At 42.4% G+C, this 20,545-nt stretch overlaps 1 protein-coding gene across 1 annotated transcript in view; it reads right to left on the reverse strand.

Annotated features, from left to right (window-relative positions):
- prim2 (DNA primase subunit 2) overlaps nt 1-20,545 on the reverse strand; it is a 231,333-nt gene that overhangs the window by 184,308 nt on the left and 26,480 nt on the right. The window contains exon 5 of the mRNA XM_068028345.1: nt 5,556-5,648. Within this exon, the coding sequence (XP_067884446.1) occupies nt 5,556-5,648 (93 nt within the window). The remainder of the gene's footprint in view (nt 1-5,555; nt 5,649-20,545) is intronic.

Below are 20,545 nucleotides of genomic sequence, written 5' to 3' on the forward strand. Positions count from 1 at the left end.
ACTCTCACCACTTTACCCCCCTCTGCCACTTGCTCTTCGCCTTGCCACTTCAGCTGCTTGCTCCCCGCTTCCCTATACCCCCGGCCACTCCGCTTCCCTCTTGGCCACTCACTCCCACGTCGCCCAGGCACCCCTCGCCCACTGGCTCCCTGCCTTGCCACTTCGGTGGGTTGGTCCCCGCCCCCCACCACTTCGTCGGGTGCGCAGCGGGAAGCAATCGGCCGAAGGAGAAAGGGCAAGGGCGGAAGCGAGTAGCTGAGAGGGGCAGCTGTGAGGCGAGGTGGAGCTAGAAATTGAAAGTGGCGACTGAAGCGGGGATGGCAGGAGGGAGCGGGGGACTGTTGGGGGAATGGAGCCGGGGATCGTGGCTATTGAGGGGTGACAATGTCATTGCCTGGTAATGTCAGCACACGCATTCATACTGGCAAGCTGGCTAATGTTCGCACGCACTGATGACTTGTACGATCGGTCCACCCATGCTCTGCATTGTCAGGAGTCACTTTTTATTTTAACCAGTGTGCGTGTGAGCATGTGTTCGGTATCTAGAGGGGAATATCTATTTACATTCATATTTCAAACTGTATCTTAATGCTTTGCATCTTTATTGGATAAGTCTTTTTTTATAATAAACTGATAATTTTGTTGTTTATTAATGAAACCTGGTTGGTGTATTTTATTCTGGAATAAAGAGTAGAGTATATCATTGACGGTATCAGTAACTGAGTAAACATTTAAATATATGTTGTGACCCGTGGAGAAGTGGAACTGGAGAAAGACAGTCCACTCCTCCCGCCTGGGTCTGAACAGTGGTTGAACCTAAAGAAAAACAGTGGAAAGAATTCAAAGCAGCATTTGGTACAAGGATGTCAAAGCCTTGGAGCACATGCAGAAGAGATTTATCAGAAAGGTACTGGGAATGAGGGACGGTAGTAATATAGAGTTGGAGAATCTGGGATTGTTCTCCTCATAGGGAAGGTGGTTAAGGGAAGATTTAGTAGAGGTGTACAAAATTATGAGGAGTCATGAGATAGTTGGTAGGGAGAAACTGCTTCCACTGGCAGGAGGGTCAGAAACCAGAGAACATACAAGATAATTAACAAAAAATCCAGGATATAAAGAATAATTTTTTTTTAACACAGCAAGTTATGATGATCTGGAATGCAGCACAGTGGCGCAGTGGTTAGCACCGCAGCCTCACAGCTCCAGCGACCCGGGTTCAATTCTGGGTACTGCCTGTGTGGAGTTTGCAAGTTCTCCCTGTGTCTGCGTGGGTTTCCTCCGGGTGCTCCGGTTTCCTCCCACAGCCAAAAGACTTGCAGGTTGATAGGTAAATTGGCCATTATAAATTGCCTCTAGTATAGATAGGTGGTAGGGGAATATAGGGACAGGTGAGGATGTGGTAGGAATATGGGATTAGTGTAGGATTAGTATAAATGGGTGGTTAATGGTCGGCACAGACTCGGTGGGCCGAAGGGCCTGTTTCAGTGCTGTATCTCAAAATTAAGTTAAAAATTTTAATCAAAAAATTTAAATCCCTGAAAGGGTGGTGGAAACAGATTCTATATTAAATTTCCAGAAGGGAATTAAATACTTGGAAATGAGAAATTGCAGGGCTATGGGCAAAGAATAGTGGAGTCAAATTACTCTTTCAAAGAGTTGACACAGACATGATGGGCCAAATAGCCTCCTTCTGTGCTGAGAGATTTTGTGAACACAAAAATAGTAAAAAAAAAGCATCTGAATTATGCCCCCACCTCAATGAATTTCACACTCAGCATGACATTGAGCTCTTCTTCCCTCGCCTTCGGACTCACTTCTTTGACCAGGAGCTCTCCCCCCCCCCCCCCCGACCAGCAGACCCATTCACCCACCTCCAGCATTCTCCCTCCACCTTGAGGCCTCCTTCTGGCCTCTTACCTGCCCTTGATCTTTTCATCGAGAACTGTTGGCGAAACATCGGCCGTCTTAATTTCTCCACTCCCCTCACTCGCTCTAACTTGTCTCCCTCCGAACTTGCTGCACTCCGTTCTCTCAGGTCTAACCTCGACATTGTGATCAAACCCGTTGATAATGGTGGTGCTGTTGTTGTCTGGCATACCGACCTCTACCTTGCAGAGGCTGAGCGTCAACTCTCAGACACTTCTGCCTACCTCCCCACCACCGAACATCAAGCTACTGTCCACAGGACTGTCACTGACCTCATCTCCTCTGGAGATCTTCCTGCCACAGCTTTCAACATCATAGTCTGGCAAGCCCAGACAGCCAACACTTACCTCCTTCCTAAAATCCACAAACTGTCCTGGTCGACCCATCGTTTCAGCCTGTTCCTGCCCCACTGAACTTATTTCTTCCTATCTTGACTCTATCGTTAGTCCCCTGGTCCAGTCTCTTCTGACGCCCTACGTCATTTGACAATTTCCAGTTTCCTGGCCCTAACCACCTCCTCTTCACTATAGACGTCCAATCTCTCTACACTGCCATCCCCCATCAGGACGGTCTGAGGGCTCCGCTTCTTCCTCAAACAGAGGCCCAACCAGTCCCCATCCACCACCACCCTCCTCAGCCTGGCTGAACTTGTTCTCACATTTAACAACTTCAACTCCACTCACTTCCTTCAAATAAAAGGTGTTGCTATGGGTACCCACATGGGTACGAGTTATGCCTGTCTTTCTGTGGGATACGTAGAACATTCCTTGTTCCAGTTACACTCAGGCCCCCTCCACCAACTCTTTTTCCGGTACATTGATAACTGTATTGGTGCCATTTCTCCCCACTGTGGTTGGCAGGGCCTTCAACCGTGTCAGGCCCATTCCCTGCACTTCTGCCCTCACCTATTCCCCTCCCTCTCAGAACCACGACAGGATTCCCCTTGTCCTCACTTTCCACCCCACCATCCTACACAACCAAAGGATCATCCTCCGCCATTTCCACTACCTCCAGCTTGATGCCTCCACCAAATGCATCTTCCCCTCCCCTCCTGTCAGCATTCCAAAGGGATTGTTACATCCGCAACACCCTGCTCCACTCCTCCATTACCCCCGACACCTCGTCCCCTTCCCACAGTACCTTCCACTGCAATCACAGGAGGTGTAATACCTTCCCTTTTACCTCCTCTCTCCTCACTATCCAAAGCCCCAAATACTCCTTTCAGGCGAAGCAGCGATTTACTCGCACTTCTTTCAATTTAGTATACTGTATTCGCTGCTCACAATGCGGTCTGGCCAGCGTAGAGGAGACCAGTGCAGATTGGGTGACCACTTTGCGGAACACCCCCGCATTAGTCCGAAAATATGCCCGGAGCCTCCCGTCGCTTGCCGTTTCAACACACTCCCATGCTCTCATGCCCACATCTCTGTCCTGGGCCTGCTGCAGTGTTCCAGTGAACATCAACGCAAGCTCAAGGAACAGCATCTCATTTTCCAATTAGGCACGCTACAGCCCACCAGACTGAACACTGAATTCAATAATTTCAGAGCATGACTGGCCTCTTTTTTTATTTTTATTTTATTCTTTTTTTTGTTTTTTACCCTGTTCCTGCCTACTGCTTTTTTCATGCTTGTGCTTTTAGCTAGGTCTGCTCATTATTCTGTCATTCACATTCCCTCTGCACTAATGCTTTGTCTTTCACCACACCATTTGCACACACTCTTTTCCTTTGCCCCATGATCTCCTTGTCAGTTAATCTCTCCTGCCCTCTGTCCTATCACACACCTTCCCCTTTTGTTCTCTTTTACCCCCACCCCCACTTTATTTGCTTAAAACCTATTACATTTCTAACCTTAGCTAGTTCTGATGAAAGGTCACTGACCTAAAACATTAACTCTGCTTCTCTCTCCACAGATTCTGCCAGATCTGCTGAGTATTTCCAGCATTTTCTGTTTTTATTATAGTAAAAAAGCGTACCTCTTCAAAGGCAAAAGCTCCAATTGTCAAGTTAAGCAACAGTGGTCAACAAACAAGGTAACAGACTGTACTAAGCTAAGTGAAAAGTCTTACACAATTGCAAGGAAAAGTGGGAATCCAGTGGACTATTAAGGCTATAAAAATAAAGGGATTTTTAGAAATTAATGAGATGCAGAAAGGAATATGAACAGTAACTTGCAAGAGATCTCCAAGTTAACAGTAAAAAAAAAGATATTTGAGTATGGTAAGGGGGCATGTGGGCCCATTGAAGGCTGTAATGAACAGCAGACTTTGTCAAATGAGTACTTAGTAGCTGCATTCACAGTGGAGGAAGAGGACAAAATATGGTGATCACATGGTACGTCTGTAGACTATTAGAATTGGTAGTATCACACTGGTCTGATTACTGGCCTGATTGCAATTCACTGTTTCTTGCTGTACCCTGAATTGTCTTCTTGTCCAATAGTCTGCATTAATAATCGGAGAACAAAGAGCATGCTTAGGCCATGACTGTGATACTTCCTAGTGAATTGTATTACTAAGTTAGGGTCTGTCACAACTTTTGTGCAGAAATCCCAAGTCCAGACAGCCAAAGAGCATCTTTCAGCTGAAAGTGGCCAACCTATAAACAGCAGCCACGCTCGATCTAGAGAGATGCTAAAAGCCAAGTCTGGCAACACTGTTTTGTTCTGATGAAAGGTCACAGATCTGAAACGTTAATTCCGTTTCTCTCTCCACGGATGCTGCCAGACCTGAGTATTTCCAGCATTTTCTGTTTTTATTTCAGATTTCCAGCATGCACAGTATTTTGCATTTGTGCTACTGCTTTGTGAGAGATAATTGTACCTTGGTTAAGAGAAAGGATCTGCTTGTTCCCTCTCTTCCCTACCCTTGCTCTTACTCATGAAATGCATGGGGAAAACTGAGAAGTGAACTAAGAAAAATGACTGGTGCATCATTATTTACATGGCGTCATTTACATAAGAGTCACTCCAGAATTACTGAAAATTGATAACAAACTTCCCGTCTTGGTGTTTTGCTGGTTCAGTTAGCCCGACTCATTTTTTTTTTATTCCCCTGGTGTTGTTGGGCATTGATGTAGTACCAGTAAGAAAATAATACTTTCCCAGAGAGCCCAACTTCTAATGCTTTGACCAGAAACAGCCAATAACAGCTGCTGGGTTGCAGTCTATGTCTCAAAAATATTCTGGCACCTACAAACTAATTCCAACGTTACGATGAATCCTCAAGGGCAGGTTTGAGATGTCAGAATGTCTTTGTAGGAACATATGATTTAAAATGTTCACACTGCAGATTGAGATGCCTTCCCACAGATTTAAAGTTTATTCCATCAGTTCAGCAGTGATTTAAGGTCTCAATAAAAAAAAAGACTGTATTCAGCCAAACAAACGTTAATCACAAGGATGTAGTCTATAAAGATTGGACCTTATTCTAGCAAAATAAGTCAAGTACTCAGATTTAATCTTATTTCACGTATTTTTAAATTCTTCTTGTACCTGAAGGTTCATAAACATAACAGTGCAAATTTGCCTGTTAACACAATACAAAATTTTGTCAAGGGCAAAAAATTGACCAGTTTAAACAAAAGGCACAGGTCTTAAGCAGTTCCTTTGCATTGATTTTGTCCTCACCTTGTAAAACAGCAGTTCATCTATTTGAATTAGGCTCAGTCCACTCGAATCACACAGATTCTTTTTCTCATGCTCTTTTTCCTCTGCTGAAATCTAAAATTAAAATTAAAATCATTGCTTAGGTTGAGATTCTGTTTTGGCAATCACAAATAGGTCAACATTTAACACATCCCAGACTGCCCAGGGCAAAGAAAACGCAATTACACAGGAGTGCCACAAGTTACTGCCCCAACGACACACTGATCTAGCTAATAAATAGAAGCACTCAGATGGGCTGTTATGAATGCAAAAAAAATCAGTCCAACTAAAATCACTTGCTTGTTTCACATAGACTGCAGGATGGGCTTGATTCACAAAATAAGAGTTGAAAAATTGAGCAAGATGGGGAAATTAGGAGATTCTCCTTAAATACAGCGAGTTATGATGTTCTGAATGCACTGTCTGAAAGGGTGGTGGAAGCTTAGAATTTTACAGAACAAAGGCAGGCCATTTGATCCGACTTGGTTAGGCTTCACATGAGCTTCCTCCCACCTTACTTCATCTAACCCTATCAGCAAAACCTTCCATTTCTTTCTGCCTCATATGTTTATCTAGCCTCCCTTTAACTGCATGTTATTTTCCTCAACTGCTTGTGGTAGCGAGTTCCACATTTATTTATTTATTTAGCGATACAGCATTGAAACAGGCCCTTCAGCCCACCGAGTCTGTGCCGACCATCAACCACCCATTTTATACTAATCCTACATTAATCCCATATTCCTACCATATCCCCACCTTCCCTCAATTCCCCTACCTATACTAGGGGCAATTTATAATGGTCAATTTACCTATCAACCTGTAAGTACATTCTAAGTACACTGAGGAGAGAAGTTCCTCCTGAATTCGTTGTTGGATTTATCTATAACTATCTTATATTTATAGCCACAAAACAAAATACTGCAGATGCTGGAAATCTGTAATAAAAGTATTTCCAGAATTTTCTCTCATTTTATATTTATGGCGCTAAATTTTGGTTTTCCCACAAGTTGCAGCATCTTATCTGCATCAAACCCCTTCATAATCTTAAAAGCCTGTAATAGGTCCTCCCTCAGCCCTCTCTTTTCTAGAGACAAGAGATCCAGCCTTACTCAACAGTAACTTCCAAAAGGGAATTGGATATGTACTTGAAGAGGAAAAATCTGCAGAGCCATGGGCTAAGAGAAAGGGAGTGGGACTAATTGGACAGCTCTTTCAAAGAGCGGGCAGAGGCCTGGCAGGCCAAGCAATTCTATTTCCTTTTCCTGCAAAGACCTTCCAGTGTGAGGGTACGCAGCATCACTTAAAAACAAGCACAACTGGATCTGTTGGAACAGAAACTAAGATGGAAAAATCAGTTCAACCAACTGGTCTGCAAAATTAGCCAAACTTTAAAACAAATACAAAAACAGATATAGAAAGGCAGACACTGGAAAATAAAGCTTCTGTGCTTCCCAGTTTCCAAACTTAGCTCAATTACTATTTGGGGCGGCACAGTGGCGCAGTGGTTAGCACTGCAGCCTCACAGTTCCAGGGACCCGGGTTCAATTCTGGGTACTGCCTGTGTGGAGTTTGCAAGTTCTCCCTGTGTCTGCGTGGGTTTCCTCCCCCAGCCAAAAGACTTGCAGGTTGATAGGTTAATTGGCCATTATAAATTGCCCCTAGTATAGGTAGGTGGTAAAGAAATATATAGGGACCGGTGGGGATGTTATTGGAATATGGGATTCGTGTAGGATTAGTATAAATGGGTGGTTGATGGTCGGCACAGACTCGGTGGGCCGAAGGGCCTGTTTCAGTGCTGTATCCCTAAACTAAACTAAACTAACATTCTACCCGCCAACAGAATTCCAGATGTGCAGTTACAAAGCAGCATTAGAAAGCTTGGGAGCAGGCTTCTTACCCTCCCCGGATGGATTTTAATTTTGTTTCTGAAGAAATACAGACTGGGAACACCAAACCAAAAGGTTTATTACCATGTAATTCCCATATAATGACGACAGAGCTGTCAGAGTTTGCGGTCATTACTCTGTGAAACTGACAACAACTTCAGGTGTCTGTACATGTGCAGTTAAACATGGAAAACCAGAAGTTCCTGTCAAGTCATTCCCTGCTTGCATTGTTGAAGAACTTGCGAATGGAAATCACTTGAATTTATGTGAATTTCAAGTTTTTAAATGCTTTTTTTTTTATAATCATGGTTATTTGAATTTTTATTTATATTGTTTATAAAACCCTTGAAAAAGGTACACCTGGTTGAATGAGGTTTAACTAAAAAAAATTTTAAAACAGTGAACATTATCATTACTGAAAAACCTCTCCCTGCCATGAAAAATTATTATATTTGTGGAATGTCAAATTTATCCATTATGATAAAAAAAAATTCCATAGACTTTTGAAATAATAAGAAATTTAAAATTGATGATAATTCAGCTTCTATCTTAATCCTAGGTGTATGTCCCACTCTTTATTTCACTCTCTGTAGAATGATTAAAAAAATGAAGGATAATCAGCGCTTTTTACTTCCTGGTTTGCTGAGTGTGACAACTCATCAATGTGACTGGCCTCTTAACCTGCTTGATGGTATTACTGTTGTTGAACACGAGGGATTCCCTTGACTTGGCACCAGAATGAAATCAGCCTTGGGAAAGGCAAAATCCACACCACCTAGAGCTCTAGGTCTTTGCGGGCGACTTTCAAGGTCAGCAACAAGCGTACACTTCACCCCTGGCCACAAAATCTGGGTCAATAAATCTGTAATATAGTTCAATGTTTTCAGTGCCATACACACCAACTATTTAAGGAGGAACACAGAAACAGAGCAGGCCTTTCAGCCTCTCAAGCTTGTTGTCATTCAATTAGGTCATGGGTAATCTGCATCTTAACTCCCATCTACCCGCCTTGGATCCATTAAGCCTCATACACTTACCAAAGATTTATCAATCTAAGTTTTGAATTGACCCCCAACTTCAGCACCTTTTTAAGGGAGAGTCCCAGATTTCCACTACCCTCATGTCCAGCCCTGTTTGTAAAACATTTGCATTTCTTTTACCATGATGCTTAACAGAGGTGAAAAGATCACCTATAAATTTAAATGCAACTGTATACAAAATTGTGCAAGCCTCAGATATGTCCAACTAACTGCAAGAGGTGTACAAATGTCAAATCCAAAGCTGATTGCATTGGTAGCTATCTTTCTGAAAAGGTGCTAGTTGTAGAGTTAGACACGATTTAAGAAATACAACTAGAGTTCCCTGCTTTTCCATAATGTTTTGGGAAAAAAAGTTCATTGCAGTTTTGATGCTTGATATAGCTCCTTTTAGCTGTATATGAATGCAATACAATGCTTTACTTGCATCTTAATAATCGTAAAATAGCACAGGACGAGCAGCTCCAGCGCAGGGCTGCAGTTTTCTTACAGTTGGACTTAGACCTGTAATGTTCTTTCCCCCACAGCACCAGTCCAGTAATTCTAATCAATCAGCACTTACTATGCAAAATCATTTGTCTAAATGTTTACAGCGTTTTGGCCTCAACAATGAGCATAATTTCAGACCATACACACTGCTCCCATTTTCTGACAGGTGCTGGTAATGACACTGCTGTCACCATTTACCCTGCTCTGGATCCATCTTTTGTTTTTTTTAATCCCAAAATCACACCCCCCACCCCTTTGCCTTGCATCATCACCCCTTTTATCATTTAATCTCTCCTGCCTTCCAGCCTCTCAATGGCCTTTTCCTTCTGTTCTTGCTTCTCCATGGTCCCTCCCACCATCTGTTTTTATCCCTGCCTCTGCACTTGCTTAAAAACTGTCTAATCTTTCATAGTCCCAATGAAAGGTTATCAACCTGAAACATTATGATCCAAAAATGATGAGAAACCCAGTCAATAAAAGTATGACCACCAGCAGCTATAGATTTTATATTTCTCAAGAATGCAACCAGCATATCCAAAGTTTTTTCGTTGAATCACACTCATCCTCAATAGTTGGCCAATGTTGTTTTAGGCACTTCATGCAAGAGTCTGTTGTCAGCTATGGTTAAAAAAAATCTCAACTATTTAGGTGAAACAGTTCGTCATGGTTGACATTATCTAGTTCCTTTAAAATCCTAAAAATCAACAATCATATCCCCTCTCAAACACTGAGAACAAGCCCAATTTATATCACTCCCCGTAATCCACACACTTCAATATTTCTGGTTTCTCTGCCAAAATATCCTTGTAATCCATTACCCCAGTTATTCAGCTGATTGCACTTTCTAAAAGTTGCAAACTGAAAAGAGACCGAAAGTAAAATGCTGTATAATGTCTTGTTCAAACATCTTGATTTTAAAACTCTCATCCTTGTTTTCAAATCCCTCCAAGGCCTCGCCCCTCCATATCTCTGTAATCTCCTCCAGCCCACAACCCTCCAAGATATGTGTGCTCCTCTAATTCCGACCTCTTGTGCATCCCTGATTTTATTCGCTCCACCACTGGTGGCCGTGCCTTCAACTCCCTCGGCCCAAACTTTGGAATACCTTCCCTACACCTCTCTACCTCGTTTCCTCCTTTAAAGCACTCCTTAAACGTATCTCTTTGACCAAGTTTTTAGTCATCTGACCTAACATCTTTTGTGGCTCAGTGTCATACATTATTTTATAATGCTCCTGTGAAGCACCTTGGGACATTCTATTATGTTAAAGGCACGATATAAGTTTTTGTATAACAGAAGCAACTTTCCACGTTTTGGTACCAGTAGTAAAATTTTGGCTGACCTATAAAATTGATTTAACAGATTGTAGTAGATGATGGTTACCTTTCACAAATCAAGTAAATTATATTTGGTTTGAAAAATGCACAACTAGTTTTAGTTATTTCAACTTGTAGCCCGGGGGAGGTGTAGTAAAGAAAGGAAGGGACTGTAATACAAAGAATACTTGAGTGCAGTTTGCTTATCTGATGCCTGGATATTGTGTTCCATAATTTTGCTGTTCAATTCTCAAAAAAGTCAAATATATATATAAAATTTATGAAGCAATTATACATTTAATTGTACATTCACATGTGTGTTTTATAACCTATTGTAAACTTTGATTACATGAAGACATCCAGATATTTTTGGCAGGACCCTGGGAATCACAGTAGAGTCAATTTGGCTTGATGTCAGTTTCTAGGATTTAGTCCTGACTACCTTTTATAGCCCATTGCTCTTCTTTCCCCCCCGCACCTCCCCCACCCCTCCAATCCCTTCAAATTTCCCTTGATCAAGTATATGTCCAATTCCCTTTTGAAAATTATTGGATCGGTTTCCACCACCCTTGCAGACAATGCATTCCAGATCATCATAACTCACTGCACCATTTCGAATGGAACTCCTCAAAGCTGCTTTCTGTAACAGGCATCACAACTGATGCAACAGGGAGTCTGACCCTACTCAACGATTTTAGTGTCAGCAACAGAATTAACATTCTAAAGAAAAAGGAAATTCCAGGCGAAAATCATCTTTTACAAGTGATAAAGGAGATTGCTTGAAGTAAAATAAAATGTACTTCCCTTAGACTTGCCTGTATCTTTAAGACATGGGCAATTTCAAAACACATTTGGAACTGCTGTCAATATCAGACTTAGAAGTGTCTGAATTTAGTTAAACAGAAGTATTAAACACTCTGCATGCTAGGCAAGATTGTACCAACTAACAGATTTTGAGCATGTCTTGCTGTTCAAGTTGGTGAAACACCAATTACAATTATCTTCAAAAACATATGCAATGAAGACATATTCGAGCCCAAAATGAAGAGATCAATAACAATTAAACACCTGTCAATTCTTATGTGATAACGCTCTAGTGAAGCGCCTTGGGCATCTTACTATGTTAAAGGTGCTATACAGATGCGAATTGCTGTTGTGGCAATTTCTTAAATATCCTTACTGCAAGACTTCTTTCAAAATGTGCTCATTTGTGGAAAGAACTAATTAAGTTACATCCATGGCAACCAACATTAGGAGCTTCTTGGTGCCTTAAGGATGGTGGTTCAATTCCATCATTCCACTAAGATCATGGTCTCAAAAGCCCTACTGTGGGAAGCAACATTTGGGATATTATTTGGTTTCGACTTTACAGCAACTGCTAACTGTTGCAATGGAAGACAACCCATGTGTGGAAGTGAAGGGCGATGTGTAACTCCACTCACTGGAAATCTCCATGTCAGCATTAACTTTTAAACTTCTAATTCAGAAGTTAGGGTGGTGGAATCAATTCAACAATAGTTTTCCAAAGGGAAATGGAACAATACTTGGAGACAAAATTGCAGGGATACGGGGAAAGAACTACAATCCTCTTCAAAAGAGCCAGCGCAGACTTTGTGGGCCAAATGCCCTCCTTCTGTGCTGTGTGGTTCAATGAGTTTAAACTTTGTTTAGTCCACTGGGGTGCAAAATCAAATATTAATATTTTAAAAAAAACACTATTTCAGGTCAACTCTGCTTGCCCATTAGCTCCCATTTTGACCCAAAACATCAGCAAGGGATCAAACAAGGGAGCTGTGTTCATTACTGCCCAAACCCTCTCCCCATCCATGACAAACAACTGTATGATATGGAAATGCAATTTTGTTTTTTCCAATCCTTATCCTTTTCGTATATATAAAGTACATGAGGGAGAAAGGAACAGAAAGGTATGTTAATAATGTTAGATAAAGTAAGGGTGGGAGAAAGCTCATGTGCAGCATAAACAGCAACATGGCCCTGCTGGGCCAAATGGCCTATTTCTATGCTGTATATTCTATGCAATGTAAAATGCAATTATAAATTTAGAAAAACTGAAACTAACAGCAAAAATCTCAATACTCAAATAAATCAACCTGCTTCATAAAATCACCAGAGAAATCAGTTAACGCCGTGGTTCCGATATAAAAATACTGATGCACACATTGGTCTCACTAAACATATGGACATTTGTTAACTCACAGCTATCTTAATCACTCAACTAAAGTGAATCTCCATATTTTTTCCCCATGTTTTAAAAAATCATAGCCCTCGCAGCAGAACCAGCACCAAACGGTTTTAAATTTGCAAATCTCTGCAACTCCTAAGATCGCTATTCAAAATGGGGCATTATTTTTAAACTGCCAACATTCTCTGCTTTTATTACAAACACTCAGCAAGTCTGGCAGCTTGTGTGGAGAGAGAAACAGTTAAAATCTCAGGTCAATGTCATTTCTGATGAAAGTTTTTGTTCATACTCCCTTTCTGTGTCTATTACTTTCTTGGTATCCCTTTGTTTTTATAGCTTTTAGAGTTGGATTTCTACTTTTCCTTGCATTTGTGTAAGACTTTGCTTTCAGCTTAGTGCTGTTCCCATATCTTCTGACAAAAGATCAGAGTTGAAATGGTAACTCTGTTCCCCTGTAGACAGAGGCTGCCTGACCAGCTGAATGTTTTCCAGTATTCTCTGTTGTTACTTCAGATTTGCAGCATGCTTTTATTGATTTGAGGTTTTTTTTCAGTGTCTGAATGATTTACCCCATTGTCCTATACAGTTGAGGCTATCTCGGCAGTAAAACAACAACATATTACATAGAATAGTATTTACTACACAGAAGCAGGCCATTTGGCCCAATAGGTCCACGCTGATGTTTATGCTCCACACAAGCCTCCTCCCACCCCTCTTCATCTCAACCAATCAGCATATCCTTCTATTCCTTACTCCCTTGTGTGTTTATCTAGTTTCCCCTTAAATGCATATATGCTATTCACCTCAACCACTCCATGTATTAACGACCACTCCCTGGTGTGCAGCAAGGTTAGACTCAGACCAAAGAAGTTGCATCATTCCAAGCAGAAGGGCCACCCGCGCATCAACACGAGCAGAATTTCTCACCCACAGCTGTTACAAAAATTTCTAAATTCACTTGTAACAGCCCTTCAAAATACTCCCACAGGGGATGCTGAGACCAAATGGGCCCACATCAGAGACGCCATCTATGAGTCAGCTTTGACCACCTACGGCAAAAGTGCGAAGAGAAATGCAGACTGGTTTCAATCTCATAATGAAGAGCTGGAACCTGTCTTAGCCGCTAAGCACATTGCAAGAAAGCCCCCAGCGATTTAACATCCGCAGCACTTAAAGCAGCCAGAAGTACTGCACAAAGAACAGCTAGGCGTTGCGCAAACGACTACTGGCAACACCTATGCAGTCATATTCAGCTGGCCTCAGACACCGGAAACATCAGAGGAATGTATGATGGCATGAAGAGAGCTCTTGGGCCAACCATCAAGAAGATCGCCCCCCTCAAATCTAAATCGGGGGACATAATCACTGACCAACGCAAACAAATGGACCGCTGGGTTGAGCACTACCTAGAACTGTACTCCAGGGAGAATGCTGTCACTGAGACTGCCCTCAATGCAGCCCAGCCTCTACCAGTCATGGATGAGCTGGACATACAGCCAACCAAATCGGAACTCAGTGATGCCATTGATTCTCTAGCCAGCGGAAAAGCCCCTGGGAAGGACAGCATTACCCCTGAAATAATCAAGAGTGCCAAGCCTGCTATACTCTCAGCACTACATGAACTGCTATGCCTGTGCTGGGACGAGGGAGCAGTACCCCAGGACATGCGCGATGCCAATATCATCACCCTCTATAAAAACAAAGGTGACCGCGGTGACTGCAACAACTACCGTGGAATCTCCCTGCTCAGCATAGTGGGGAAAGTCTTTGCTCGAGTCGCTCTGAACAGGCTCCAGAAGCTGGCCGAGCGCGTCTACCCTGAGGCACAGTGTGGCTTTTGTGCAGAGAGATCGACCATTGACATGCTGTTCTCCCTTCGTCAGATACAGGAGAAATGCCGTGAACAACAGATGCCCCTCGACATTGCTTTCATTGATCTCACCAAAGCCTTTGACCTCGTCAGCAGACGTGGTCTCTTCAGACTACTAGAAAAGATCGGATGTCCACCAAAGCTACTAAGTATCATCACCTCATTCCATGACAATATGAAAGGCACAATTCAACATGGTGGCTCCTCATCAGAGCCCTTTCCTATCCTGAGTGGTGTGAAACAGGGCTGTGTTCTCGCACCCACACTTTTTGGGATTTTCTTCTCCCTGCTGCTTTCACATGCGTTCAAATCCTCTGAAGGAATTTTCCTCCACACAAGATCAGGGGGCAGGTTGTTCAACCTTGCCCGTCTAAGAGCGAAGTCCAAAGTACGGAAAGTCCTCATCAGAGAACTCCTCTTTGCTGACGATGCTGCTTTAACATCTCACACTGAAGAGTGCCTGCAGAGTCTCATCGACAGGTTTGCGGCTGCCTGCAATGAATTTGGCCTAACCATCAGCCTCAAGAAAACGAACATCATGGGGCAGGATGTCAGAAATGCTCCATCCATCAATATTGGCGACCACGCTCTGGAAGTGGTTCAAGAGTTCACCTACCTAGGCTCAACTATCACCAGTAACCTGTCTCTAGATGCAGAAATCAACAAGCGCATGGGAAAGGCGTCCGCTGCTATGTCTAGACTGGCCAAGAAAGTGTGGGAAAATGGCGCACTGACACGGAACACAAAAGTCCGAGTGTATCAGGCCTGTGTCCTCAGTACCATGCTCGATGGCAGCGAGGCCTGGACAACGTATGCCAGCCAAGAGCGACGTCTCAATTCATTCCATCTTCGCTGCCTTCGGAGAATACTTGGCATCAGGTGGTAGGACTATATCTCCAACACAGAAGTCCTTGAAGCGGCCAACACCCCCAGCTTATACACACTACTGAGTCAGCGGCGCTTGAGATGGCTTGGCCATGTGAGCCGCATGGAAGATGGCAGGATCCCCAAAGACACATTGTACAGCGAGCTCGCCACTGGTATCAGACCCACCGGCCATCCATGTCTCCGCTATAAAGACGTCTGCAAACGCAACACGAAATCGTGTGACATTGATCACAAGTCGTGGGAGTCAGTTGCCAGCATTCGCCAGAGCTGGCGGGCAGCCATAAAGACAGGGCTAAATTGTGGCGAGTCGAAGAGACTTAGTAGTTGGCAGGAAAAAAGACAGAGGCGCAAGGGGAGAGCCAACTGTGCAACAGCCCCGACAAACAAATTTCTCTGCAGCACCTGTGGAAGAGCCTGTCACTCCAGAATTGGCCTTTATAGCCACTCCAGGCGCTGCTTCACAAACCACTGACCACCTCCAGGCGCGTATCCATTGTCTCTCGAGATAAGGAGGCCCAAATGAAAAAGAAAGAAAAGAAAGAAACTCCATGTACTAACGAGTTCCACATTTGCACCACTCTCAACAACTTATATTTATATAATAAAAGACCCAAAGCATTTCACAGGAGCATTATAAAACAAAATATGACAACAAGCCACATAAGGATATGTTAGGTCAAATGACAATAAGCTTGGTCAAAGAGGTAGGTTTTTAAGGAGTGTCTTGGAGGAAAGCAAGGTAGAGAGACGGAGAGGTGCAGGGAGGGAATTCCAGAGCTCAGAGCTGAAGCAACTGAGGAGAGATTAAAATTGGGGATGCTCAAGGGGTCAGAATTAGATGAGCACAGATGGCTCTGGGTAAAGAAGTTCCTCCTGAATTCTCTATTGGATTTATTAGTGACTGTCATACTTATGATCCCTGGGTTTGGATGCCTCCACAAGCGGAATCTACGCCTGCCCTATCAAACCCTTTCATTATGATCAGTGCTATCAACTGGACATTAGGAATCATAGCTCACTGGTGATTTAAAAAGCCTTTCTGATCAATAATACAGTAGCACACTCCCATTAACCTACTGTGAATATACAATTTACCTCAGCATGAGCTGCCATGGATCAATTAAGAAAAAAACAAGCAGCATATGAAACTTTGAAAACCATTTCTATTTCCAAAGTCTTGAACCCAAAAATTAATGGAACTTAAACATTGTTGTATTCAGAACTATAAACAAGCAAACAGCATCCCCCAGGCTCATTTTTTGGAAAGCAGTCTCTTGCCTTGGATCAGTACAATTACTCACTCCAAAATAACTAGACTTTTTACAAAAGGTTTCTTGACAGCACAGCGGAATTCCCACTCCACTGTTTCTGAACTGAGCTGTTGCGTGGAGGTTGCATCATCACCCATCCCAGAGTGGCAACTGGTTATCAATAACAGCTGGTAACCAGCTGTGAGCCTAACTCCTTGGCAACAGGCATCAGGCGAGGCAGGCAGACAAGGAGAGCTTTTGTTTGCTGTTGAAAATTTGTTTGACAGTTAAAAGGTATTAAGCCTTTTCTCAAAAGGAACAGGACAGAACTGGTGGCTGAAGAAAATCCAGAGAAAGGTTTTTTGCTGGTTATTTTGGGCGTGCTATCAAACCTACCTAGATCAGGCTAAGTGCAAATAGTTCCAAGGATGAAGGAATTTCGCACCTACAAGAATTGCCTGAGACACAAGCAAAAAGAACTAGAGTAAGATGGGTAAAAGGACACAAACATATACTTCTCTGTACCCTTCCTAATATATTAACATACTTTTGATAGTAAATTGTTCAGACCTGAATACAAATCTAAGTTCAGGGTAAATAAAGTTTTATAGAAAGCTTAATGTAGTTACCCAACTGCCCTTACACAACTTCATGCCATGTACCTTCAATATTTTCTTTCCTCAGTGAACACAAGTATACACTGTGGTTAACTGCTCCACTAGCATTCTGTCCTTCATTTGTAAAACAAAAGCTCCGCATAGATCGCAATCATTACCTTCATCCATTATCCGATCATTCAGCAGAGTACAGCAATTTAGCTAAAAGCAGAGGAGGCTGAGGACTAGGATCTTGACCTTTTGAAAATTGCTTTAATGACAACTAGCAGAATAGCAAAAAAAACATGTTCACTACGGCAGCAGCGCAATCCACTGCACTGGATGTTAAACCTGAACATCTGGCAAAATACCCTCATATCCACGTGAATGCCAAATAGGGCATTTCGCGGATTCTTGATCCACCTTTTTCATATTGCTCAATATAAATTTGTCTATTGAAGAACTCATTACCTCATCACGGGATTCTGTCCACCAGTTTGAAGCACCTGTCAATCATTTAATCTAAACCTTTCACTGCTACTCGAGAATGGTGAAGGGTTCACTCTGATTTTCATCCCCTTCTTACAACTCTCAAACAGGTATGATGAAATACAGTTTTTGTCACGAGCATTCCACTGGTGTAATCCTGATGCTGTGCATCTCTGGAACTCTTATGGACCAATTAATATTCCTTGACTTCACAAAAATCTTTGGTAGGGTTTCGCACCGCAAACTTGAGTTAACATTTACAATCTTCCACAAAAGTCACGCTCAGAGCTACCTAGTTTTCCTACCACATTCTCAATCTATGCAAATTGATCATTTACCCATTTATATAGAATAGTACAGCACAGGAGAAGGCCAGCCACTTTCAAAGAGAAATCCAGTTAGTCTCTCTCCTTGGCTCTTTCCTCAGCTTCCTGCATTTTTTCTCCTTCAAGTATTTATTCAATTCCATTTTGAAAGCTACTATTCAATCTGCATCCATATCCTAACGATAAGTGTGTTCCAAATCCTAGCCACTCGTAGTGTAAAAACGTTTTCCTCATGCCACCTCTGGCTCTTCTGCCAATCATCTTAAATCTGTGCGCTCTGGTTATTGACCCTCCAGCTATTAGAAGCAGTTTCTCTTTATATAAAATCTCCTTTTAACCCAGCATTGCTTGCAAATCCCATCCTGGTGACTGACATCGAAAAATACTATACTTGTACATCTGGGACACAAGTCCTATTTAGGACAATGCACCTCTGGCATCATATAGTATTTTCTCCACGACAGGTATGCTATGAAATCTATTTGGCCAGAATTTGCTCATCAAAACATCAGCAAGGCTAATGGCACTCCCCATCATTTATGAGTAAATAGTGCAGCAAGTTCAGGTGAGGAGATGTGTGGTTAAATGTGAATATTCAAAAGTTGCTGTCCAAGTTTCAGTTCATTAAGCGGCCACTGAACTCACCACAGAAAACTGAAGTTTTGTGATAAGCATAAGAACCCTTTTAATGGCGCGATAAGTATTAATTAATGCCAATCAACCCCTGACAATGAAAATTAACTGTTACCAGTACAGTCGCATTCGTTCAGGTTTTAAATTTTTCAGAGTTTAAAAATGTCAAATTTTAAAATTGAAGAAGAAATTTTGACTTTCCTTTCCTGCCTCTTTTCTTCTCTCTCTCAATCCAGTCTTTCTCCTCCTCTCTACCTCTCTTTCTGGAAACTGATTCAGCATTGAATTCACCCTCCTTCTAAATCCTTCCTGTCTTTATTTCCCAAACCTTAAATTTAATTGGTTAAGAAAATGCTCTGTTGTTTACCCTGTTCACTCAGATTCCTGGTGCCGTTTCCCTCACTGCGACGCTTTAGCAACTTTGGGAGCAAAGCCTTTTTTTGGCGCTGAAGGGTGCAGGGGTAAGTCTAACTAAGATGCCCTGCTACAACAAATTCTCTCCCATTATGAACCTGTACAATCCTGTAAAAGCAGCATTGCTCATGAGGACAACTACTTATAAATCAACAATTTTCATAAGATCATAATGGGCGGCACAGTGGCGCAGTAGTTAGCACCGCAGCCTCACAGTTCTGGGTACTGCCTGTGCGGAGTTTGCAAGTTCTCCCTGTGACCGCGTGGGTTTTCGCCGGGTGCTCCGGTTTCCTCCCACAGGCAAAGACTTGCAGGTTGATAGGTAAATTGGCCATTGTAAATTGCCCATTGTAAATTGCCCCTAGCGTAGGTAGGTGGTAGGGAATATGGGATTACTGTAGGGTTAGTATAAATGGGTGGTTGTTGGTCGACACAGACTCGGTGGGCCGAAGGGCCTGTTCCAGTGCTGTATCTCTAAATAAAAATAAGCAATGTTATGACTGAGGCAGGAGGAGGTGGCGGCATACTGGTATTGTCACTGGACTAGTAACCCAGAGACCCAGGTATTGCTCTGGGGACGTGGGTTCGAATCCCACCACAGCAGAAGGTGGAATTTGAATTCGATTAATAAATCTGGAATTTAAAGCTAGTCTAATGATGGCCATGAAACCATTGTCGATTGTTGTAAAAACCCATCTGGTTCACTAATGTCCTTTAGGGAAGGAAATCTCCTGTCCTTACCTGGTCTGGCCTACATGTGACTCCAGATCCACAGCAATGTGGTTGACTCTTACATGCCCTCAAAATGGCCTAGCAAGCCACTCAGTTCAAGGGCAATTAGGGATGGGCAATAAATGCTGGCCTGGCCTGCAACGCCCACATCCCATGAAAGAATTTTTTTAAAGTACACTGTTTATTCTAGTTCCACTTCTCAACGGGTCACAACATATATTTAAGTTTTTCCCACTTACTGATACGGTCAATCGTAGACTCTATTTTTAACCCAGAATAAAAAACACCTACCAGGTTACTTTAATAAACAACAAAATTATCAGGTTACTTTAATAAACAACAAAATTATCAGTTTATTATAAAAGTTTTAACTGGTAATGAAGTAAAGCATAAACACAGATTGAAATATTAAACTTCCCTTTTTACCTTAGCCCCCTCACATACACACACACACACATACACAGGTTAACCGGAAAAATAAAGGGATTTTTGCTTTTAAAGCTCCATTACAAACAAAAATACTTGGGCTGAATACTTGCTCATTCTTGAATAAACAGATGAAATATGCTGTGTTGAGTACACATAGGCAGGTCACTGGGATCCTCTAGAACAGTTTTTTTCAGGTGGCGATAAGAATTAATTTCACAGGTTTTTCTTCAAAGACAGGAGACGAGATGATTTGATACCGTGGACTCAGTGTCTTTTAGAGGTGTGCTGGAAAGCTGAGCTGGGTTGTGGTCTTCTCTCCTTGGACGTCCTCTGTTGTTTATTGACCTGGAAATCAGGTGGTTTCCCAGAAAAGCTCATTTTCCTAACATGACCTCTCAATGACCCTTTTAAAAA

Source organism: Heterodontus francisci, chromosome 3 (assembly GCF_036365525.1).
Source record: "Heterodontus francisci isolate sHetFra1 chromosome 3, sHetFra1.hap1, whole genome shotgun sequence".
NCBI classification, from domain to species: domain Eukaryota; kingdom Metazoa; phylum Chordata; class Chondrichthyes; order Heterodontiformes; family Heterodontidae; genus Heterodontus; species Heterodontus francisci.